General features: G+C 61.5%; 2 protein-coding genes across 9 annotated transcripts in view; one reads left to right on the top strand and one right to left on the bottom strand.

Moving 5' to 3' along the window:
• The first annotated feature begins 697 nt into the window (after positions 1 to 697).
• Positions 698 to 22,992, top strand: UNC13D (unc-13 homolog D). 4 transcript variants are annotated; one of them, XM_059908533.1, is made up of 33 exons: positions 698 to 741; positions 859 to 1,014; positions 1,767 to 1,802; positions 2,040 to 2,147; positions 2,241 to 2,300; positions 2,389 to 2,455; positions 2,683 to 2,863; positions 3,282 to 3,326; positions 3,461 to 3,529; positions 3,713 to 3,782; positions 3,971 to 4,075; positions 4,157 to 4,249; positions 4,324 to 4,427; positions 5,647 to 5,764; positions 5,871 to 5,995; positions 6,135 to 6,225; positions 6,299 to 6,355; positions 6,442 to 6,539; positions 6,645 to 6,696; positions 6,828 to 6,958; positions 7,046 to 7,166; positions 7,532 to 7,675; positions 7,841 to 7,939; positions 8,048 to 8,254; positions 8,435 to 8,503; positions 9,530 to 9,609; positions 11,280 to 11,385; positions 11,463 to 11,534; positions 12,081 to 12,164; positions 12,260 to 12,380; positions 12,594 to 12,717; positions 13,194 to 13,390; positions 20,001 to 22,992. In XM_059908533.1, the coding sequence occupies exons 2-33, from the start codon at positions 898 to 900 to the stop codon at positions 20,012 to 20,014; spliced, it is 3,165 nt and encodes a 1,054-aa protein (XP_059764516.1). In that variant the 5' UTR covers positions 698 to 741; positions 859 to 897; the 3' UTR covers positions 20,015 to 22,992. The 4 variants fall into 4 exon arrangements, 2 of the variants coding, with proteins under 2 accessions (XP_059764516.1, XP_059764515.1); XM_059908532.1 differs by lacking the exon at positions 20,001 to 22,992 and adding an exon at positions 14,092 to 15,869; XR_009499725.1 differs by lacking the exon at positions 12,594 to 12,717.
• Positions 15,854 to 23,434, bottom strand: part of UNK (unk zinc finger) — a 34,193-nt gene continuing 26,612 nt past the window's right edge. For 4 of the 5 annotated variants that reach the window (XM_059908535.1, XM_059908534.1, XM_059908536.1 and 1 more), the window contains 6 exons: positions 22,706 to 22,880; positions 21,723 to 21,824; positions 21,383 to 21,571; positions 19,044 to 19,225; positions 18,194 to 18,598; positions 15,854 to 17,338 (listed from right to left, as the gene is read on the bottom strand). In XM_059908535.1, coding sequence (XP_059764518.1) covers positions 17,183 to 17,338; positions 18,194 to 18,598; positions 19,044 to 19,225; positions 21,383 to 21,571; positions 21,723 to 21,824; positions 22,706 to 22,880 — 1,209 coding nt within the window. In that variant the 3' untranslated portion in view covers positions 15,854 to 17,182. The remainder of the gene's footprint in view (positions 17,339 to 18,193; positions 18,599 to 19,043; positions 19,226 to 21,382; positions 21,572 to 21,722; positions 21,825 to 22,705; positions 22,881 to 23,434) is intronic. The other variant, XM_059908538.1, reaches the window with a different exon arrangement.

The following is a 23,434-nucleotide window of genomic DNA, read 5'->3' as shown; positions in this document are numbered from 1 at the left end:
ACCCTCCTCGTGAACCCTGGGGCCAGGGGCGGGTGGGAAACGGCCACCGTCCATGCCCAGGCCTGCACCCCCCGGACCCTGGCCTGGAGGGAGGCCCTGGGACCCTGTGGTGGAGCTGAGCCCAGCACCGAAGCGTCCATTTTCCTGTCCCTTCTGGGCCGAGTCGCCCTGTCAGGAGAGGCTAGGCGGTAGCCTCCCCAGCCTGTTCCCTCTGCAGCCCCGCCCAGCAGCTCCTGGGGTTGACTGAGCCCCCTACAGGGGCGTTTGAAGGGAGCACCCGCCCGACCATCCTTATGGGGGCAGGGGCCGTGGGGCCGTCCCTGTCCCGCGCAGCCTGGCGCTGTCACCTCGGTGGAATGTCACCTGGGGAGCAGAGCCGGTTGAGCAGTTGGCCGATGGCGGGGGAGACGCCTCTCCGAGGCCTCCACCCTGTCCCCCGCCCACCCCTACCCCGGGTCTGCGGCCGGTTCAGGGAGACCTGAGGGTGAGAACCCCACCGGCCAGGGCAGCGTCCCCCAGTCACCTGGATGCGGCAGGCCCGCTGCCCCCCTGCCCTCATGCCCCCTGCCCGCGGCGCTGGACCCTCCCCAGGGCCCCTGGTGGGAAGGTGGGGTGGGGCGGACCCGCCCACCTGGTCTACCTCTGCATCCAGCCCAGCCAAGTTCCTCCCAGGATCCCAGCCAGCGGGGAGGGAGGAAGGAAGGTGCAGGGGCCTGGGAGCCGGGGCCCCCCAACCCCAAGGTGGTGAAACCCCGGCCTGACCGTGCCCTGACCCGCCCTTCCTTCCCCTTCCCCTGGCACCGGGTGGCAGCCCTGGGCTCTTTGCATAAGCCTGTGGCTTCCCTATCTTCACCCAAGGCAGTGGCACGGCGGAGGGGAAGGGCAGGGCTGGCCACCATGGCGACGCTCTCCTCCCAGCCCCGGCGGCGCCCTCCCCTTTCGCGCCAGGCCATCAAGATAAGGCGCCGCAGGGTCAGAGATCTGAAGGATCCCCTGCCCCACAGGGCTCAGGAGGTAGGAGGAACCTCAGTGGGGAGAAGAGCAGGCCCTGGGTGGGGCTCTGCCCTCTCTGCGTGCGCCGTGCCCCACTCTTGTGGGCTGCGGCTGAGGATGTGTGCCCCTCCCCTGCCCACCCTAGCCCCCGGCAGAGCCTTCGGGGTCTGCAGAAGAGGGTCTGCCATGTGTTCTCTGGGCCACCCTGGGGCTCAGGTCTGGGGTCTGAGCCTTTCGGAGCCCCCTCCCTCTCGCGCCCCGTCCCCAGCCATCCTCTTCTCCAGTCCCAAAGCCACCAGCTCCACTAGGCAGGGAGTGTCCCTGCTGGGGGCTGGGCCTTCGGGGGCCAGCTGAGCAGCCCCCGGGCCTGCTTGGCGTGACCCCCCGGTCTCCCACCTCTGCTGCTGGGCCTCACTTCCGCCGCCGGGGTGCGAAGCGGAGCCGCCCCCGATAAGCAGCGCTGTTTCCTCTGGGGAAGGAAGGGAGGTTGGGGGAGGTTGAGGCCACGGGCGCCTGCTGGTGCAGCTGAGCCGGCGCAGCTGAGCGCCAATGGACCCGAGCCACGGCGGGCCAGGGGATGAGGGAGGTGGCCCGGGTGCCGGAGCCCCGGGAGCCCTGCTGTGGGAACAGGTGTGCGGCACTGGTGGGGCTGGAGGCCAGGTGCTGGGGCCCCCTCAGCCCTCGGGCTGGGCCTGCTCTGTGAGGAGCTGCTCCCGCATCCGAGCCCTGGCCCAGGCCTCGGGGACACCTTGTCTTTCCACCTCGCTCCCCAGATCGAGCCTCCATCCCACCACTTGTCCCCTGAGGAGGTAAGAATCGGAGTGTTTCCGGGGCGCAGAGGGGTGCTGGGAAGCAGCCCTGCATCCTCCCAAACACCCCCCTAGGCTGTTGGCCAAGGCTGGGTCTCAACCCCCTCCCTTCCCCTGCGCGTGTGGACGCCTGGTCCCCGCCTTGGGCATGTGCCGTGAGTGCCAGGGGTGGCTGGTGGGGCTCAGGCCTTGTGGTGGGTGGACGGAGTTTCCCAAGGTGACCCTGCCGTGTCTCAGCGGGCCCTGCTCTACGAGGAAGCTCTCTACACGGTCCTGTACCGCCTGGGTCAGCCCGAGCCCGCCCATGTGGGGGAGTCCTCTGAGCTGCTTCGATACCTGCAGGAGGTAAGGCCAGCCCCCACTCCACCTGCCTCCCTGCAGCGTGGCCGTGTCCCCCCGCCCCCGTGCCCCAAGCTTCCCGCACTCCTACCCCGCCAGGCCTTCCGCATGGAGCCCGAGGAGCACCAGCGGCTGCTGCGGCAGGTCCAGGAGCTCGAGGTAAGCCCGCCGGGCTGTCCTGAGCGAGCACGGGGGCTGCGAAGCCCAGCTCCCTCTGGGACTCAGGCCCCATCTCCTGTCGCTCCAGAAACCAATATTCTGTCTGAAGGCCACGGTGAAACAAGCCAAGGGCATTCTGGGCAAGGATGTCAGTGGTGAGTAGACGATGGGGGCCCTGAGGGCCTTCTTCCTGGCTCCTTCCTCTCCCCATCACAGCCTGTCCCAGAGCTTGTGATGGGAGTTCCCATCTCCCAAACATCCCCTGGGGCTCACTTTGGTGCTGCTGGCCCCTTGTCCTTGGAGCCTGGGATGGAGAGGGGTAGGGGGTGATAAGGGCTCTCTCCCCGGGAGCCTAGCCAACACCCCTCCCCTTCCCCCCCAGGGTTCAGTGACCCCTACTGCCTGCTGGGCATCGAGCAGGGGGTGGGTGTGCCGGGGGGCAGCCCTGGGCTCCAGCGACGGCAGAAGGCCGTGGTGAGGCACACCATCCCAGAGGAGCAGATCCACCGCACCCAGGTCATCACCCAGACACTCAACCCCGTCTGGGACGAGACCTTCATCCTGTACGTGGCCTGGCCCCAGCTCCTACCCGCTCTGGGCCTACCCGTAGATGAGATCAGCAGCACTTCCTGGCTCGGGGGAGGGAGCTTGGTTTGACTTGGGGAGGAGCCTGATCCTGAGGCAGGGGAGACTGACAGGAGGCCAAACAGGACACAGCAATGGCATAAATGCCACGTGCTGGTGGGGGGCGGAGGGTCAGGCACATCTGGGTTGATCTGGGGGGTAGCCTGAAGCCTTACTTTAAAGGAGAGAGAGATGCAGTTGGGAGGGGAGGAGAATCTGCAGGGAGGGACTAAGACTTGACAGTGGGTGATACTGGGATGGCAGTTTTGGGGGGCAGGCTCGGAGCTGAGGTAGCCTGTGGCCTGGTCAGGGGTCTATCCCTCCAAGACCCTCAGCCATGCTCTTTTCTCACTACAGGGAGTTTGAGGACATAAGCAATGCCAGCTTTCATCTGGACATGTGGTGAGGGGCATGTCCACCCCCCCAACCCGTAGGGGTTGGGAAAAGAAGGGGGCCTGGGGGTGAGGGTGGCAGAAAGGGGTTGGGGGCTCCCAGGACACCCTCTCTGCCTCCTGCTCAAACCTCTGCCCCACCAGGGACATGGACACCGTGGAGTCCGTCAGACAGAAGCTCGGGGAGCTCACAGATCTGCACGGTCTGCGAAGGTGAGGGCCATGGGTTTCCCGGGGAAGGAGTCAGGGCTCCTTCTGCCCTGCCTCCACATGCACACTGGTTGTTGGGCTGCAGGCCCTCACCTGGGCCCAGGTGGCTGCAGGTAGGGAGCAGATTCCAGCCTGACCCGGTCAGGCTCCTGGCCCCTCTCCCTCACGGGACCCTGCCTGGAACAGGATCTTTAAGGAGGTCCGGAAGGACAAAGGCCAGGATGACTTTCTGGGGAACGTGGTTCTGAGACTACAGGTGAGTGGAGTGGGGAAAGGTTCCCGGGAGAGAGGCAGAGAGGGGGTGACGAGGGGATCAAGGGAGGGGTTCCAGGTCTGCACCAAGCGGAGCGTGGGGTCTGCCTCCCATCGCCGCCCCCGCCCCCGACCGGGTGAGGCGCCTGCGGCTCACAGGTGTGGGCATGCCCTGCCTGCCCGGCCTGCCAGGACCTGCGCTGCCGGGAGGATCAGTGGTACCCTCTGGAGCCTTGCACGGAGACCTACCCAGACCGTGGTCAGTGTCACCTCCAGTTCCAGTTCATTCACAAGCGGGTAGGTGGCCCGGCTGGTGGGGAGGAGGGGCTGCACCGGGCGTGGGGTCCTCTGCTCACGGCCGCGCCGCCCCCCCCGCAGAGAGCCACCGCGGCCAGCCGCTCGCAGCCCTGCTACACGGTGCACCTCCACCTGCTGCAGCAGCTCGTGTCCCACGAGGTCACCCAGCACCAGGTACTGCCCTCCTGGGGCTGGGCAGGGCCAGGGTCTGCCTGTCAGGTGCTGACACCCTCCACCTGTCCCCTCAGGCGGGCAGCACCTCCTGGGATGGGTTGCTGAGCCCCCAGGCCGCCACCGTCCTCTTCCTCCACTCCACGCAGAAGGACCTGTCCGACTTCCACCGGTCCATGGCGTGAGTGCCCAGCCAAGCCCGAGTGCCTGAGGGCCATCTGCGCCGCACCACCCTCTCCCTCCCTGCCTGCCCTCCTACAGGCTGACAGCCCGAAGTCTAACACTCAGGAGATTTCTGTTTGGGGCCCAAACTGTGTATTTTAAGTTTTGAGTCAGTTGCCAACTTAAAAATCTGGAGATTTGCTGTACAGATTCACATCACCAGTTTCCCGTGAAAGCTTCGTGCTGGAATTGCAGGGCTGTCGCTTTGCTGGGCTGCAGGTGGTCAGGGCAGAGTAGCGTGCCCTCCCCCATCCATCACAGTTGCCATCTGGCCGCTTCGTCCCCTGACATCACCTGAGTCCTTCTGGGCGGTTGAGTTTGCCACCCTGGGCCCAGACACCAGGGCCATTGAACAAATCTGTGCACTGATGCTCCTGAATCTGTGTTGAGGGCCCGTCACCTCCCCTGAGCCTTGTTAGATTACGGGAATGCCAGGAAGGGCACACAGGAGTTTGTAGATCTTTCCATGCACGAGAGGAGTAGGGGCACAGCCCGGGTGCTGCCAGGAGGAGGAGTGAGAGTGGGAGCTGACACTTGGCATTCAGTAGGGGGTCAGAAGGAGGCTGGCGGAGAAGGGCAGCTTCTAGGACCGTGGGCAGGTGGGTATTCCTGGATGGCTGTGGGGAATGCAAGTGAGGCTGGATACTGGAGCAGGCACCGAGGGAGGGTGAGGGGCTCATTTGCCTGCAGGGCCTCAGCAGGGAGTGCGGTTGGCCGCTGTGTCCTCCGCGTGGCGGAGGCCTGTCCCTGGGCTGCTCTTCTCCCCCAGCCTCCTTCGCCCTCCCTCTTGTCTCAGTTCGGTCACCTCTGTGAAGTCTCCCCTTGACTCTCTAAAGGGATGCTCTAGCTGATGTTTTACATGTACTTGAAGGCTCGAGTCTCCAAATCTGATTTCTCAAAAGAAGCAAGAAGTCCTGAATTTTAAAATCACAAATATTCTAATTTAAGAGATGGACAATTCATTTACATGTTTGAAAAGCACTTCTGGGAACAAAAACAATCCTGTGGGTTACCTTCAGCCACTGGTTTTCAGCCTCTGCGGGTCGATGGGGATCCCCAGGAGGCTTTGGGGTGGGGATAACGCCCCTCCCCCCTACCCCCCGCCAGGCCAGGCCAGGTGAGCTGTGGGAAGGAAGGTGCCCCACTTGGCCAGGCTGAGGGCTTCCTGTCTGCCGCAGGCAGTGGCTGGCCTACAGCCGTCTCTACCAGAGCCTGGAGTTCCCCAGCAGCTGCCTCCTGTACCCCATCACCAGCATCGAGTACCAGTGGATCCAGGGCCGGCTCAAGGCAGAGCAGGTGGGCTGGGGCGGGGCGAGGGGTGTTGGGCAGGCAGGGCTCAGGGAGCAGCTCCCCGGGCCCCATAAGGCAGCCCCCGCCTCACAGCACCTTCCTGGCCTTGCAGCTGGAGGAGTTGGCCGCCTCATTCAGCTCCCTCCTGGCCTATGGCCTCTCCCTCATCCGGAGGTTCCGGTCTGTCTTCCCCCTCTCCGTCCCCGACTCCCCAGCCCGGCTGCAGTCTCTCCTCAGGTCAGTGGTTACCCCCCGCTTCAGTGGAGTCGGGGACGGGGAACAGCTGGGGCACCTCTGGGGTGGGGAAGCCTGCCTGAGGAATGCATGGGGGCTACGAGGCAACAGGCATCTCGCACACGGCTCTCTCTCCCCACAGGGTCCTGGTACAGATGTGCAAGATGAAGGCCTTTGGAGAAGTGTGCCCCGAAAGCGGCCCCCTGCCCCGCCTGGTGACCGAGGCACTGCGGGTATGGTGCCCACCCTGTAGGTGTGGTGCCTGGGCCCAGCAGCCCTCCCTGCTCACTGTCTCTCTGCCCACAGACCGGCACCACTGAATGGTTCCACCTGAAGCAGCAGCACCATCAGCCCATGGTGCAGGTGAGGGGGCTCGGGTGAGGCGGTGGGTGGTGGGACGGGATGCTTGCCCCTCAGAGCCCTGCCTGGCTCACCTCTGTCCCTGCCAGGGCATGCTGGAGGCGGGCAAGGCCTTACTGAGCCTGGTACAAGACATCACTGGCGACCTGCACCAGTGCCAGCGCACGTGGAACAAGATCTTCCATAAGTGAGCAGGCGGCCGGGTCGGGAGGCAGTGCAGCAGGGGTTCAGAATGGGGACCAGAGGGACCCTGCTGTGTGCCACCAGGTCACACCTGCTGCCTTTCCTCCAGTGTCCTCAAGATCGACCTCTTCTCCATGGCTTTCCTGGAGCTGCAATGGCTGGTGAGCCCCCGCCCTGCAACCCCCCACCACCCCCACCCCCACCCCCACCCCCCACCCCCACCCCCCGTGTCCCAAGGCCACGCCCTCTGCCCTGGCTCTGGAGCTCCGCCCACCACGCCTTCCCTTCGCAGGTGGCCAAGAGGGTGCAGGACCACATTGCGGTGGTGAGCGGTGCCGTGACCCCGGAGATGGGCGAAAGTCTGTTCCAGCTCTACATCAGCCTCAAGGAGCTCTACCAGCTGGCCCCGGTCCCCTCGGAGAGGTGGGCAGCAGGCTGGCTGCAGGGAGAGGAGGGCCCGAAGCCCGCAATGGCCCCGGCTTTCCCCAGGCTGACCCTGGCTCTCCCCAGGGATGGCGTCCTGGCCCTGGAAGGCTTCCACCAGTGGTTCCAGCCGGCCATCCCCTCCTGGCTGCAGAAGACGTACAGCGTGGCCCTGGCGCGGGTGCAGCGCGCCGTGCAGATGGACGAGGTGGGGTTGGGGCCTGGGCTAGGGGCAGAGTCCCACATTTCAGGGTGTGGCTCGCAGCTCCGCCAACCGTGTGGCATGTGCAGAAGTGGTTAACCAGCTTTGAGCGGTGCTCTCGAGGCCAGCTGAGTGCAAAATGCTGCCTCCTGTTACACTGGGGGCGGGGCGGGGTGGGCTTCGTTTACATGCTGATCCCTGCAGCCTGGGGGCGCTGGGCAGAGCCCTGCTTGTTCACCTTGCCGCCCCCTGCCCAGCTCTGTGCTTGCTGGCTGTATGAGCTCTGGATGCTTGCAAATGGAAGTGGGGAGGGAGAGCATGGATTTGGCAAGCCTTGAGCCCTCCTTTCTACACACTCCCCCATCTCCTAGCTGGTGCCCCTGGGTGAACTGACCAAGCACAGCACGTCGGCTGTGGATCTGTCCACCTGCTTTGCCCAGATCAGCCACACTGCCCAGCAGCTGGACTGGCCTGACCCAGAGGAGGCCTTCATGATCACCGTCAAGTTTGTGGAGGTGCAGCCTCCTTCCCACCCCACGATTTCTCCCAAGTTCTCATCCTAGCAGCCTCCAAAAGCCTATGTCCTAAATCCCCCAAGTCACTGAAATTCCTGTGCCTCCCCCTCATCTGCCTCTCCTCGGCACTCCCCAGCCCCGTTGATCATCCCCTCCTCACCCCAGGACACCTGTCGGCTGGCCCTGGTGTACTGCAGCCTTATAAAGGCCCGGGCCCGTGAGCTCTCTGCCGGCCAGAAGGACCAAGGCCAGGCAGCCAACAGGGTAAGGGCCAGAGCTGCGAGCTGAGGCTGGGACGGGGTAGGGGTGGAGCCTGCCGGTCCTGGCACTATTCAGGAAGCTCTGCATCCCTGTGCCCATGCCTGCCTGCAGCTATGTGTGGTGGTGAATGACATGGAGCAGCTGCGGCTGGTGATCGGCAAGCTGCCCACCCAGCTGGCATGGGAGGCGCTGGAGCAGCGGGTAGGGGCTGTGCTGGAGCAGGGGCAGCTGCAGAACACGCTGCATGCCCAGCTGCAGGGCGCCCTGGCTGGGCTGGGCCATGAGATCCGCACTGGCGTCCGCACCTTGGCCGAGCAGGTAATTTGTTTGACCCACAGTGACCCCACCCCACCCATCCTCAGCCTGAAGTACCCTCCAGCAGGACTTGGGCCAATGTCCAGCCCCCTTCCCTTCCTGAACCTAAACTCAGGCCCCAAGCAACCTCTCCTGACCCCCGACTCACACCCTGGCCTCCCTCCTACCGTTTTGTGTCTCCAGCTGGAGGTGGGCATTGCCAAGCACATCCAGAAACTCGTGGGCATCAAGGAATCCGTCCTGCCTGAGGATGTGAGTGGCCCTCCCTGCTTGCTGACCTTTGCCAGCAATGTGGGTCAGGGATTGCAAAGGGGCTTAGGGTGGGCAGGGGGCTGAAGGCCATGGGGTGTCAGAGATAAGTCCCCCAGACTTGGGCAAGGAATGTTCCCTCCTGGCCTCGGTTTCCCCCTTAGATGCTAAGAGGGTGGGGTTGGGTCATTCCGTGGGCTCTCCCAGCACTGACAGTCAATGTGGGAGCTGCAGTGGGGGAGGCTTTAGACTTTGCAGCCAAACAGCCCTGGGCATGCCTCCTTCTTAGCTGCCTACTAGCGTAGCTGTCCTATTTATATAGGTCAGCTGACCTCAGGCTCCTCATCTGTCAGCAGGGATAATAATTACACCTGTGATTGCTAGGGAGAGGGCTACTCATTAATTCATTTAAGCACCCACTTTGTCCCAGGTATTGATTTAGGCACTGGGGATATATATCAATGAACAGTGTGACAAAAATCCCTGCCTTCCTAGAGTTTTCATTCTAGTAGAGGAGGTGAAAAAAGAGCTAAGTATATAACTATAACTATAGCTGTTATTAGAACTATACATATGTGTGTGTGTGTGTATAAACATATATATGTATACACACACATATCATATGTTAGTTAATGATAACCACTCAAGAGAAAAATAAAGCACACAAGGGAATGGGAAGGGTCAGAGGACTGTATTTTTAGATAGCGGCCAGAGAAGGCCTTACTTGGAGGGTGACAGCTGAGTCAAGACCTAAAGGAAGGAAGAGAAGGAGCCATGAAGATTTCTACGGGAGAGAACAGCATGGGCAAAGGCCCTGAGGCAGGACCAGGTCTGGCAGGTTCAGGGCTATAGCAAAGGCTATACTGTCTCCAGTGTGGCTGGAGCCGACTGTGGTCAGGGGCTGGCTCTGCACACATTCCACAGATGCGCAGGAAAGCTCCTAGCCCTGTTTCCTCTCCGGGTCAGGGCAAAGGAATGGGGGTGGGACCAGAATGGGCCAGAACCAGACGTGCTGCTGCCCCTCCCCAGGCCATTCTGCCCCTGATGAAGTTCCTGGAGGTGAAGCTCTGCTACATGAACACCAACTTGGTGCAGGAGAACTTCAGCAGGTCTGCAGCAGCGCCCCATCACCTCCACCTCTCTTCCCACCCGCCCCTCCTTCCCGGCCTCAGCATCCATCTTCAGGGGAGGATGCAACCAGCCTCTCTTAAATGCTTGCTCCAAGGGTCAGGGCGCTCATGGCCACACAATGCTGTCCATTTCACCTCAGGCTGAGCTGAAACCTGCCTGTCCTTTCTCCCTTAGCCCTGGGCTGCGTCTTCGGGAGGCTGCAGCTCTGCCCTCCCTAACGTTACAGGCAGCTGGTGTTCCAGGGGAACTTCTCGTTAGGGTCTCTCTCGAAACAGGGCCCAGCACACTGGGCAGCAGTGGGTAGAGGTCAAGGGCATGGGCTCTGGACGACCTGCATTCATACTCCAGCTTCACTGCTGCTTGGTGGGTGGCCTTGAGCAGATTACTCAAGTTTTCTATGCAGATGATCATAGTTCTGGCCTCTACTGAGGACTAAATGAGTCATGTGAAGCGCTGAGAGCAGTGCCTGCAGCAAAGGAAGTGGTTGATGACTGAGCTGCTGTGACGACGGTGACGGTGATGGCGACAGGTCCTCCACATGGGGCTGCTGGCCCCCAGAGTTCTGCTCCCAGTGGGGCAGCGGGGCCTCGGGAGCCCACCTTCTTTATTTCCTAGGCCAGAGAATGCCATTTGTTCAGCTCTGATCTTCACACAAAATAGAGTTTAATCTCTACTAAGACAGGAGCTTGACTTACCACTCACTGCCTCAGAACATTTAGAACAGTGTCTGTGCATAACGAGCACTTAAGTATGGGGACTAAATTAACTACTTTTATTTTATTTTAATTTTTTTAAATTTATTTTATTTATTTCTGGCTGCGTTGGATCTTCGTTGCTGCACGGAGGCTTTCTCTAGTTGAGGCGAGCAGGAGGCTGCTCTTCATTGCGGTGCACGTGCTTCTCATTGCGGTGGCTTCTCTTGTTGCGGAACACGGGCTCTAGGCGCCGGGCTTCAGTAGTTGTGGCATGCGAGCTCAGTAGTTGTGGCACAAGGGCTTAGTTGCTCCGTGGCATGTGGGATCTTCCCGGACCAGGGCTCGAACCCATGTCCCCTGCATTGGCAGGCGGATTCTTAAGCACTGCGCCACCGTGGAAGGCCCCCCCCCCCCATTCTTAATTACACATTTTTGTGCTTATCTGCCTGACTCTGCTTTGACAAGTGAAATTTCAGTTATTTCAGGTTGTTATTAGGAGGGACTGTGGCTTGGTTGCTATTTTTTTCTCGCCACAGGTAGTACATGCTTATCCATGCTGTGTGCTGAGATCCTATTCATCTTGGTCACTCCCATCTTGACTCATGATTCTGTCATTGGGGGGCCGCCCTCCTGCTCCCTTTTTTGTTGGGGTTTGCTAATCCTAGTGAGAAGGATCCTTCACTAGCTTCCAAGACATGCTGGATAGGACTGGGCCTGTCTGCCCTGGCCCCTGCCCTCCTTCCCTCAGCAGACCAGCCCTCCCTCCCTCCCCTGCCTGCAGCCTGGGCCCCAGTCCCACCAGTGGAGGCAGGTGGAGGGTGGGGGTGGGGAGGCACTGGGGAACGGGGGTGGGCCTGGGTCCCACGAGGCCTCTTCTTTCTCAAGAGCATCTCCGCTTCCTCCTCCTCTGTCCTCCTGTCCTGTGTCCGGCATCCCTCTGCACGTCACCCCAGCCTTCTGACCCTGCTCTGGACCCACACACTCACGGTGCTGGCGGAGGTGGCCGCTTCCCAGCGGAGCTGCCCTCTGGCTTCTAAAAGGCTGAAGATCGCACTACAGGTAATAATACCAGTGACAACAATAAAAACCCTGGTGGGAGAGTGCCTGGGGGTCACCTCTGATGTCTCGCCCCCTAGAACCTGGAGATCTGCTTCTATGCAGAGGGCTGTGGCCTGCCGCCCGAGGCCCTGCACACGGCCACCTTCCAGGTAGGGGCCTTTTGGTTAGCTGGTGGCGTGGGGAGCCTGCCTTCCTGTGCTCACCTGTGTCCGGGACCAGCTATGTGATTTACAGGGCCCAGCACAAAATGAAAATGTGGGCCCCTTTAAAAAAAAAATAATTGAGGCGACTTCCCTGACAGTCCAGTGGTTAAGACTCGGCGCTGCCAATGCAGGGGGAGCAGGTTCCATCCCTGGTCCGGGAACTAAGATCCTGCATGCTTCGTGGCACAGCAAAAACCAAAACCAAAACCAAACAAACGCCCCCCCCCCCCCAAAACCAACAAAAAACCCCTCCACGTGTGAAGTTCTTCTAAACACGGTTGGGGCGGGGGCGGCTGTGAGACCCACCTGTGGAGCCCACCTTGTCGGGTGCCTCTGGCTGTCGCCAGGGCAACCCTGGCTGTGGTCCCCCAGCGCCCAGTGCTTTCCACGTCACGTTGTCGTCTCCCCGTTGGCTGCAAGCTTCTGAAGGGCAGCACTGGGCTGCGACTGAGTGTGACAGTTAGTGACTCCTCAGCTGTGCCCCCTCCCCAGGCTCTGCAGAGGGGCCTGGAGCTGCAGGCGGCCTCCAGCCGGGAGCTCATCCAGAAGTACTTTTGCAGCCGCATCCAGCAGCAGGTGAGTCTCCCTCCTCCGCCGCGCTCTCTGCGCACCTGGAGCCCCGCCTCGCCCGCTCAGCCCCTGCTGACGCTGCCCCTGCGCCCCGCCCCCAGGCAGAGACCACCTCCGAGGAGCTCGGGGCCGTCACGGTCAAGGCCTCCTACCGCGCCTCCGAGCAGAAGCTGCACGTGGAGCTGCTCAGCGCCTCCAGCCTGCTGCCCCTGGACTCCAATGGTGAGTGGAGGCTGCCCCAGCCACTCTCCGTGGCCCCACTCTGGTCCCCCGAGTCTCCGGGGGCTCTGCTCGTCCAGCCGGGGCACTGGGTGCATTTCTGCTGGATTACCAGGAGGGGGCAGTGCTGCCGAGCGGGGCACAGCTGCTGGCGTGGGCACCGGAAGCGGGGCTGGGATATCCTCGGCCAATGTCCCCTCCCCGGCCACTTGCCAGGCTCCAGCGACCCCTTTGTCCAGCTGACCTTGGAGCCCAGGCACGAGTTCCCTGAGCTGGCCCCCCGAGAGACCCAAAAGCACAAGAAGGACCTTCATCCACTGTTCGATGAGACCTTTGAATTGTGAGTGGTCCCACTAGCCCTGGACCCGCCTCAGGCCTGCTCCTCCCAGCTGAGGCGGGCCTAGGGGCTCCCCTCAGAGGACTGGGTCTGAGTCCCCGGGAGGGAGCACTTGGGACAAGTGTTTGCTGGCACAGGCCTCAAACCTGCTCCCCTGCAGGTGGAGTGGGGCTGTTGGGGAGACTCCTCCCACGTGTTGGACTCAGAGGCTTGCTTTCAGGGAAGGGTGCTGCCCCTGAGGTCCTCTGTTCCCCAAGTCAGGCAGGCCTGGGTACACAGGGGCCCCTGCTTTAAAGCATCGGCCCACAGCCAGAGCAGGCATCATGGCGTGTGGCCCAAGGTACACCAGCCTGAGCGCTTTCAACCCTAATCCCACCCGTCTGGGCGAGCCCGCTTTGGAGGCGGGGTGGGGGGGGGGCGGGGGTGGCAGCGGCAGCACGTGGGGCAGGCAGCTGAGCCCGGCTCTGTCCCCCGCCCAGCCTGGTGCCTGCTGAGCCGTGCCAGAAGGATGGGGCGTGCCTTCTCCTCACCGTGCTGGACCACGACACGCTGGGGGCTGACGACCTTGAAGGGGAGGCCTTCCTGCCGCTGCGCTCGGTGCCGGGCCTGACGGGGACTGAGGAGCCCGGCGACGTGCCTCAGACCCGCCTGCCCCTCACCTACCCTGCACCCAACGGTAGGCCTGAGCCCTGTGAGTGTGGGCCCTGGCCCAGCACTGGGGTACAGGGGAGGGGCAGCCATGAAAGGCTCAGGGGCCCCCAGAGGCCGAGTTGGGGTCAGAGGAAAGCCTCCTTGGAGGCGGAAGCCTGTGGAGCCAGCGTGGTGGCTTGTGTTGCTGAGATCTCGCGCCTGATCAAGGACCAGTGAAGGTTAAGTTAGGCCAAGTGTGTGCGACTCTCTCTGGTGGGGTAAGGTCATCGACAAGTTTGCCTGGGGAGAAGGGCCATTTCTGTGCCCAGGGGGCACGTTCTTGCAGAGCAGTCCCCAAGCTTGGTAAGAGGAGTAGGTCTTGTGTTTGAGCACTCACGAGGGGTCAGTTCTAAGCACTGGACATATGTTAACCCTCAGTCCTTACAACCACTCAGTGAGGCAGGTGTTATCGCTACTCTCCGAATGAGTAAACTGAGGCACGAATTGGTGGACTGGCCCTAGGTTCTTGTATGAAAAGGTAATAGTCGCCACCTGAGGCACACGTCAGCCTCTCGCACCGCAGGTGCACCCCGCTGCCCAGGGGTGGCAAGCGCGTCTCCTGCCCCACCTGTCAGGCCGTCTCGCGAGCTTGGCTGGTGTGGGCCCATCGCTAGTTTCTGGAGAATGGGGCAGTGCTGCAGGACCTGCCACTCCCCGAGTCTGACCCCCAAATGCCTCTCTTTGCAGGGGATCCAATCCTGCAGCTGTTAGAGAGCCGGAAGGGTGACCGCGAGGCCCAGGTGTTTGTGCGGCTGCGGCGGCAGCGAGCCAAGCAGGCCTCCCAGCACGCCCCGTGACCAGGGCAGCAGCAGCGGGGCTTGGGTCCCTGGGAGGCCTGGGTTCTCCCCACCACAGCGCAGCCCTCCCGCCTGGCCTAACACTCCAGGAGGGCCCTGCAGGTCAGGGGAGCCCCAGTGTGCGGGGTTCCCGCTGCCAGAGCCGGGGCCCACAGTGATGGGGGCCCCATTCGCAGTATTTATACCCCCTCCTTCCTCCCCTCAGCCCCAGCCTCAGCATTCTCTGCCAAATCCAGCCCCTGGGGGAGCGGAGACAGCTGTCTGCACCCCTTACCCCTGCTCCCCTCTTCGGGCAAAGCTGCTCTGGCAGAGGAGGGGCTCAGCCCTTCTCTCCTGGCAGGCCTGTTCCAGCCACTGAGGTGGGGGGCCAGGTGCCTTGGGCCTATTCTTCAGCAGCCATAATGAAGGGAGCCTGGGTCCTCTCCTGAGGGAGCTGCCAGCACCCAGGCTAAGGAGCCTAGAGCCAGGGACCTTCTGGCTCTGAAGGGGTGAGAACTGGTGGGCAGTGGGGCTGGCACAGTTTGGCTAGCTGTGTCTGCTGAGGACCGCTCCTCCTTGGGACAGTACCTAGAAATTTTCTTAGCAAAAATAAAAAAATTAACAATACATCGTCCTCTTACTAAACATACTGTTGGCCTGCAGCGGGGCCTAGGTTACAGCCAAGCCATTGCAAACCCCTTCTCAGCCCTCAGGAGAGCCTGGGCTGCCCCCGACCCCGGGCCCCGGCCCACCGCTCACTCCCCCATGTTACAGAGCAGCGGGGTAGGTGTGGAGGTAACTGACGCAGCAGCAAAGGCTTCGAACAAACCACCACCAGACGTATCGGGTTCTGTCGCCACTGCCTAACACAGGAGCCTGGCACTCATGGGGGCACCATGAGTGGGGGGCCTCCCAGGGGTGCAGGTTGAGGCCGAGGGGCTGCTCTGAACAGAGGGCTTAGAGGAATGGGGCCCCAGACCTGCCTGGGGGAGTGGCCCATGTGCTGGGAGTCAGAGCCTGAGGCTCACTTCTCATTCTAGTGTGACCGTGGTTGAGTCACCTAACCTCTCTGAGTCTGCACAGGTATGATGGATGGGGGGAGGGCAGATAAGACCACATCCAAGGCTTCTTTCAGCTCTGCTCCTCTGAGACCCATATAGACAGCCCACAAGGTATGTGTTTTCCCACCCACCTAACAGGCCAGCTAAGAGCAGGGGGAGGGAGGTGGCTCAAAGGCTCCCTCAGGGGGCAGGCCCACCTTTCTTTCGATGCTTTTATGAGCAGGCACTGTCTGTTCCTCTGAGAAGCTACTAGGGGCCTTGTTGTCTTTTGGAAAACAGTAAGTATACCAGTTGCATCTGACGATAGATAGAGCTCTGAAGAGCCCTAGGGCCTGGGAGGTCTCTGGGTCCAGGGCTAAAGGTCCCCATCCCATCAACCCCAGCAGGCCTGCGTCAGAACACTCAAGCTCTGTCTAGGAGCCTGGAGCAGCCTTTGGGCCTGGATGGGCCCAGGGTGCCTCAAGGCCTCTTCAGCTACCTAGCCACACCTCAGGGGTCAGGCACGAGCCTTTTCCATGGCTGAAACCTGGGCTGGGCTGGCTGAGCTGGGCCAGAGGCCCTCATTTGGGGCCCAACCCTCCCTCACCCCGACATAATAAACAAGCTACCACCGCAAGTTCATATTTTATTTCCAATACGTTTGGAGCTTTGATTTTTGCGTTTTTGTAAAAAAGTTTTCACTTAATTCGTTGAAAGCCCTTTCGTGCTGAGCCCAAGGGGGCGCCTGGGCCGGGCCAGACCCTTTGCAGCCCTCTTGCTCCCACCCCAGACCCCCAGTGCTGGGAGTGGGGTGGCTTCCCTCTGTCCACTCTGCCCTCCCACCCCCTGCTGCATCTCTCTGTACAGGACAATTTTAAAAATGGAAGCTAAGACACAATATACATTGGACAGGCACGCACACACATGCACACAGGCGTCTGCTCCAAACGGGCAGGACGTCAGCTGCACTCAGAGAGCACCAAGGAATGCATACGGAGCCCCTCCTGGGGAGGAGGGCGGGGCCTGGGCCCCACCTTGGTCCTCACAGTCCGCAGCTTCTCCCCACCTGTTGCCCTGCTAGCTGCCAGAGGGAGGGGTGGACAGCACGGAGGGCTGTGCACGAGGGGAGACGGCTGAGGGCAGCTGGGGGGTGATGGAGAGGGCAGTGCCAGCCTGGTAGGTCGCCCTGGGGCCAGGGAGGCTGCTCTAGGAGCCCGGGGGTGGGGGGAGGACTGGGGTAGACCCCCGGCCTCAGGTACCTGAGGGATAAAAGGCCTGGGCTTTGCCCCTCGAGGAGCTGCAAGGGCCCAGGGTTGGGAGTGGGGCTGGCCCCACGGCTTTGGCCCGCCAGCCTGGACTAAACACACGCTGGGTAACCCTAGAGCTAGGTGGGCTTGGATGCCCCGCTCTCAAGCCTCACAGCTGGGAACCAGGTCTGGGCCCAGGTCCTCCACACCCCTGGCTCTCGCCCTGGCCTGGGGAAGTGGGGTGAACAGGGCCTGCCCTGAAGGCTTGTCCCCTCCCCTCGGCCCCTTCTAGCTTTCCACCCTTCCCTGCTCAGGCCCCAGGAAGAAGTTAAAAACAGTTAGTTCCTACATAAAAAAGAGGCTGAAACAGATTCCCTGCCAAAAGGCTGGTGGGAGAAGAGGGGACTTTGTCTCTGCAGTGGGAAAGGTAGGGAGCGGGCAGCGGGAGGACTGCAAAATAGTTTTTTCTTTTAAAAAGTGCTTGGTAAGTCTGTTTTAAAGTGTGTGTCTATATCTATGTATAGATATACACACAGACACTGTTCACACACTGGCCGCCCACGCACACCTACACACATACAGAAATGTATACATATACATAATCATATACATATACATACATACATACATACATACATACATACATACATATATATATACTTTAAAAAGTCCTAGGGGAGGAGATCTGAGCCAGGCCGGGGCCAGGTCTGCAGGGTCACGACTGGAGGGCATGGGCCCGGCCTGGCTGGCAGACGGGGCACTCACTGCCCTCGGCACAGAGCTCACACAGCACGGCGTGTTGGCACGGCAGCACCGCTCGGTTCTGCTCCTGACACTTAAGGCATTTCACCGACTGCATGTGGAACACGGCCTGCGGGGAAAGGGACATCACGGTCACTGGCGCGGCCCCATGTCGGACAAAGAGCTCCCCCAACTCTCAGTGCAGCCCCTTGGGATGAGGAAACTCGACAGTGTGCTCACAGGCCCCAGCCGGTAAGGGAGAGGGCAGGCTCAGGGGGCAGGCTGATCACCTCAAGGCGCCTCATTTCTGCTTTCAGCTGCAAGGCCGAGTGGGGCTGAGTCGGAGCTGTGCGGGGGGAGCGGGGAGGGCCAGGGCAGCTCTGCAGCGCCCAGCCGGACGGGCTTGCCCTCGCACAAAGGCTTCTGCCTCTGTCTCATTTGATCTTATAATGACCCTAGGTCCCCAATGAGAACTGTGGGGTCTGGAGAGGGTAGTGACGGGCCCGAGGTGACACGGCTGCACGTGGGGCCTGGCTGCCAAATGCCCAACGAAGGGAAGAATGCTCTTCCCACTGTGCTGCACTCCCCTGGGGACCCAGAAGGGCACCGAGGAGTGCAGACAGTAGCCCTGGGGACCTAACCATTCTGGAATGTCTGCTGGCGTGTGCAGAGCTCACGGGAAGAGAAGTGGTCAGGAGGAAACTTAGGGCCCAGGCGTGCTAATGCAGCTCAGCTCAGCGCCTGCCCTCGAAAGTGCCAGAGGTGGGCCCTGGTGCCCGTCTACCTCCAGGTTTCCCACCTCCCCGGTGAGTGACGTTCTATTCCGAGCTCCTCTCCAGCGGGCTGGCATTTTGTGTGAGCTCAGCGGGGACAGAGGCTCTTAGGAGGGTGGCCATCCCTGGAGCAGCAAGGACCCATCCAAGTCCAAGCACTGGCTGAGCCCACTTACCTCCCCACCCTGTGCTCCCCAACCTCCTAAGCTGACCTTGTCCACTTGCTCCAAGTGAGCCCGCAGCTGCTTCTGGAGAGAGTAGAGGGTGGAGAGTGAGAGGGCTTCCAGGTCGGGGAAGGTGGGCAGGGCCTGCGGGTCAGGGCCCGAGTGCAGCCGCTCCAGCTCCTCCTGTAGTTTCTTCACCTGCACCTCCAGTGCATCGCGCTGCTCCCGGGCCAGCTCGCACTCAGCGCCTGCCGCGCTGGCCCGCTCCCCGGCCTCCTCTGCCTCCTTCTTCCAGGCGTCACAAGCCTGTGGGCCCAACACGCAGCGCCGTGTCACGACGGCCCCCAGCCCGGGAGCGCACCTCTGGGAGCCCGTGTGGGCCACTGTGGCTGCGGGGCCTGCTGGGGAGCTGGGCCAGGTGTCTGGGAAGCGGGGCAGGGAGGAGGGCTGATGCTGCCGGCAGAGAGGAGAGGTTTCAGGGCCTGCAGGAGACCCTCTGTGGGCAGGGAAAGGGGCCGAGCCCAGCACAGCAGGGGAGCACCAGGCAGAGCCGGCCAGCACCTCTAGGGGCAGCCGTGCTGTGGCTGGACGTAAGGCCCATCTCAGAGCCTAGAGCCCTGGAGAGTCAGGGCTTCTGGGTAGAAGCAAGCAGTGCTATGGGCCCAGACCAAATAAGCAGCTCACAGAGGGAATTCCAGGCCTGGGATACCAGCCACCCCAGGGTCCTGACCGGCAAGGCAAGTTTTTCCACAGCGGGAGAGAATAAGCCAAACGGAGTTTCTGCTCTGTTCCCCAGGACCCCTGACCTCCCCCAGCCCCTGTACCCACTGTGTAAGATGGGCTTGGGCTAGATGCCACCAGGCCCTGGGAAAGGCAGGTGGGCGTGGGGGCCCAGTACCTGTTTTGCCTGCTTCCAGGACTCCTCCCACTGCTTGATGGTGCCGTTGGCGTCATCTAGCTCTTGCCGAAGCCGGGCCAGCTCGGCAGCCCCGGGCCCTGACAGGAAGGCAGGGGAAGTGCCCGGGGAGAAGCTTCCAGAGGCAAAATGCTCCCAGATGCTGCTATTCATCCCATTCAGACCTGCCCCAGGAAGGGGAGGAACATCAGAGCTCTGAAGAGCTTTGGGCTTGGGCCTGGGCCCGGCCCTGTCCAGCCCTGCCTGGGGGCCTCCAAGGGCTGGCTGTGCAAGGCTCCAGCAATGTTAGGTTGGGAAATTTCACAGGGAAGTGTAGGCGCCACCTGTTACTCATCGGCTGCTATTTAACTTCCGAGTCTCAGCATCCCCATCTGTAAAGTGGGGTTCCCATCACTTGCCTCACGAAGTGATTCAGGGGACTTGGGAAGTGCTGTAGGGAGAGCAGTCTGTGAATGTGGCAATTTGTGAGCCCAACTTCACTTTCAGGCTAGAGAAAGGGGAGCCTTCTTGCACCCTAATGTGAGACCCAGGAGGAGATTCAGGAAAAAAGACACGGGTCAAGAGCCTCAGATGATGGCAGAGCTGGAGCGGGAAGAGCACAGGGAGCCCTTGGTCCATCCCCCTTGTTTTACAATGAGGAAATTGAGATAAAACATGTTGCCAGGAATCACAAAAACAGTTAAGTGGTAGAGCCAGGACACAGCCAGGGCATCTGGCTCCAAAGGCCTACTCTTTGCAAACAGCTAAGCTGTGTGCTCGTCCACCGCCCCCCTCACCCACTCATTCAGCAGATGTTTAACTAACACCACGTGCCCCTGCTCTGTGGCCCCCAGGACGGCCCCTGTCTTCTGAGGGAGACCCACATCCACTTCTGGCCTCGTTCTGCCCACACACATCATTCTAATGACTTCTTTCTTGCTCCCTTTCCCACTAATCCAGCCAGGATGTTCTAGAACCAAACGGATTTAAGAGAGTCTATCCTCCAAGCAACACAAGTGCACCTACGTGACCAACGTCGTCCTGTGCGGAGATACGAGGCTCTCTGCCCTGTCCTGGAGGCGAGGACTTGGGATCCCTGCTGAGGCAACCCTGGCCAGCAGCAAGCTCCACCTGTGCTTCTCCTCCCGCTCGGGCGGCATTTCCTCTCGTGGAGAGGAGCCACTTCCTCGGGGAGCCCCACCCAGGTTAGGTCCCTCTATGATTCTGAATCGCGGCGCCCAGCCTGTCGCCTCCACACGACAGTGATGGTCTCTAAGTGTGATGTAATGCCCGGGCGCCTCTGCCTCTCCCAAGAGACCACGGCTCCACGGCAGCAGGGGCTGCTGAGCCCACCTTGTGTCCGTAACTATGTGCGGAAGGAAGGAGCGCGTGGCCAGTAAGCAGGGCTGCAGTCAAGATGCCTCCAGAACATGGGCAAGCCAGACAAACCTAACACTAAGCATCTGAAGCTGCAGCATCAACATCAACGGTGAAGGTGCTGCCCTGATCTTCAGAGAGATCAGGGAAGGACCCAAACCCAGTCAGAATGTCAAAGGGCAGCTCAGAGGCTCAGGCTCGGCGTGACCAGGATGCCAGCGCCCTCAGGGAGGGTGTTTCTGATCTCCTTGAACAGCTGCTGGGGGAGGGGAAGTAAGAGTAGCAGCTGCTGCTGAACGAGAGGCAGCAGGTTGGGCGTCTGCTGCTTTACGTCTGTTACCTCAGCAGACGTTCGCACCGGCCCCGCGCACACACGCAGGTCTCCACCTGCGCTTCTAGACCCTCTGTGCTGACGTGCCCTCCAGAGCCCCTGGTCCACACAGTTCTAACGCTGGGTTCAGCAAACAGCCTTTGGGGCTACAGCTGGGTCCGCGTGGTGCTTCTGCTGGACAGGGAGGCCGCCCTGCGCCAGGGCTGAGCCTGTTAGGACCTCTCCCTTGGCCCCCAGGAGCTCTGGGCGACTAGGCAGAGCCGCCACACTGGCACGGAGAGCAGACCTAGGCCCTGGCAACTCTGAGGCCACGCTTCTCACTGTGCACTGGCCCGGGGCCTAGCACTTCACTCATGTTATTTCATTTAAGCCTCACAACCACCACACGAGGTGCGTGCTGCCGTTATATTATACCCATTTCACAGAGGAAACTAAGGCAGAGAGGCTAAGTCACTTGTCCAGGTTCACACAGCTCAGAGAATCGTGGAACCGGGGCCTGACTCGCCTCCGTGCCCAGAGCCCCTACTCTAACCTCCACTCCGCACTACCTCTAGCCGTGGACAAAACGGCCAAAGGCACTTTCCAAAAGCCCAGATTCCTGCCCCAGGCCTTAGAGAGCCATACCCGCTCTTACCCAAAGATCCATGTGATGCTGAGGTCCCCAAAAACGTGTTTTCTGACTGGCTCAGGTGGCCCTGGGGCTGCTGCAGGAAATGCGAGGAGAGGCTGACAGGAGGGGAGGGGGACGCCGAGTGGAAGGAAGCGGAGCTGCTCAAGGAGCCTGGGATGCTCACGGGTGCGGAGCTCTGCAGCAAGCTGCCGCCTGCAAGAGAGGCCCAGGAGCGTGGCCGAGTGAGGGCTGGGCAAGCCATGCGCGGCCACACGGAGCAGGGCATGGCTCGTCTGCCCACCCCCTGGGCCAGGCTGGACCCCAGGGGCCCTCCCAAGCCATCCTGCCCACCCATGCCCAGTACCGATTGTGATGCTGCCGGGGTGGGGCACCGTGCTGGTGTCGAAAGTCTTCTCCAGGGCAGCTACCCCAAACTCGTTCAGGTCCAGGTCATCCAGGGCAGACTCTAGAGACGCAGTGATCGGAGTATGAGCCTCCCAGCCTCCCGAGGGGCCACAGTCCCGAGGTTCCAGGCCTCACCTCCTGGACCACCTGCCCTTTACTGCCTCTACTCCTGCCCCTGCCTCATCTTCGAGCTCAGTCCCACTGGAGCCGTGCTCGCTCAAGCCTCTGCTTGTGCCTGGGCTGCCCCTCTGCCAACACCGATCCCCTAGCCAAGTCCCGCTCAAATGGCTCTCCTTTCGGAAGCCTTCTTCGATACCCCCGGGGGAAATGAGTTCTAATCCAGCTGACGTCTTGTCCCCTGATGTTGCAGCTTGTATGTCTCACCCCTGAGCTCACTGAGGGCAGGCAGGTCTCTGGACCCTCAGTGGCTAGTGCACAGTAGTTGCCCAACAAATGTCCACTGCGCTCTGAGGAACTGGACTGGGAGGGCAGAACAGCATGTCTTCACCTCTGTCACCCCAGTGCCTGCAATACGACCTAGCACAAAGTGGCACCCATAAATGACTGCTGAAAGAGAAGGGCAGTGGCTTCTCACGACCAGCTGTGCAGGCTGCTCACAAGGATACCTAGTGGGGGTTGCGTGACACACGTCGTGGAATGAGACCGCACGTACCCATGGGAAGAGCCACCTCTTTCTAATCTGCACAAAAGAGCAAATCGGAGGGCTAATTTGCTATAAAGGCTAGTCTTGGCCCTACACCTTGGGCTCATGTTCCATTTAGGTCAAAGGGCTCAGAATGCCCACCCTCTGACTCTCCCAAGACAGATGTCTAAAGTGACCAGTATGCTGGTTTGAGTCTCACTCCAGAGACCTAGTATCTCTGACTCCAGACCTGCTCCTATTTTAAATGATAGACTTAGCAACAGAAATGGCCCAATTACCTATGACCGACTCTACCGTGTCGCTGGTGGGGTAGAAGGGTAGAGCATTTGCATTCATGCCAGGAACACTGCTGGTGCCGGCGGGGCTAGGGGGAGTAGCTGCTAGGCTGGAGGTGATACTAGAAGAGATGCTTGAGGTCAGAGGGCTGCCCACAGGGAGGATGCCCAGCACGTCCTGCAACGAGAGAGTGAAGGAGAGACACAGTGGGAGGGCTGCCCGCGGGCGGGGGCAGGAGGGGAGGGTGCATCCCCACAGTGGGAGGGCTGCCTGCGGGCGGGGGCTGGAGGGAAGGGTGCATCCCCACAGTGGGAGGGCTGCCCACGGGCGGGGGCAGGAGGGAAGGGTGCATCCCCATAGTGGGAGGGCTGCCCGCGGGCGGGGGCTGGAGGGAAGGGTGCATCCCCATAGTGGGAGGGCTGCCCACGGGCAGGGGCAGGAGGGAAGGGTGCATCCCCATAGTGGGAGGGCTGCCCACGGGCGGGGGCTGGAGGGAAGGGTGCATCCCCATAGTGGGACGGCTGCCCACGGGCGGGGGCTGGAGGGAAGGGTGCATCCCCATAGTGGGAGGGCTGCCCACGGGCGGGGGCTGGAGGGGAGGGTGCATCCCCATAGTGGGAGGGCTGCCCACGGGCAGGGGCTGGAGGCGGGGGCTGGCTGGGGCTGGAGGGAAGGGTGCATCCCCATAGTGGGAGGGCTGCCCACGGGCGGGGGCAGGAGGGAAGGGTGCA

This window comes from Balaenoptera ricei, chromosome 20 (assembly GCF_028023285.1).
Source record: "Balaenoptera ricei isolate mBalRic1 chromosome 20, mBalRic1.hap2, whole genome shotgun sequence".
Classification (NCBI taxonomy): Eukaryota; Metazoa; Chordata; class Mammalia; order Artiodactyla; family Balaenopteridae; genus Balaenoptera; species Balaenoptera ricei.
The sequence above is the reverse complement of the archived record's forward strand: the minus strand, read 5'-3'. Positions and strand labels throughout refer to the sequence as shown.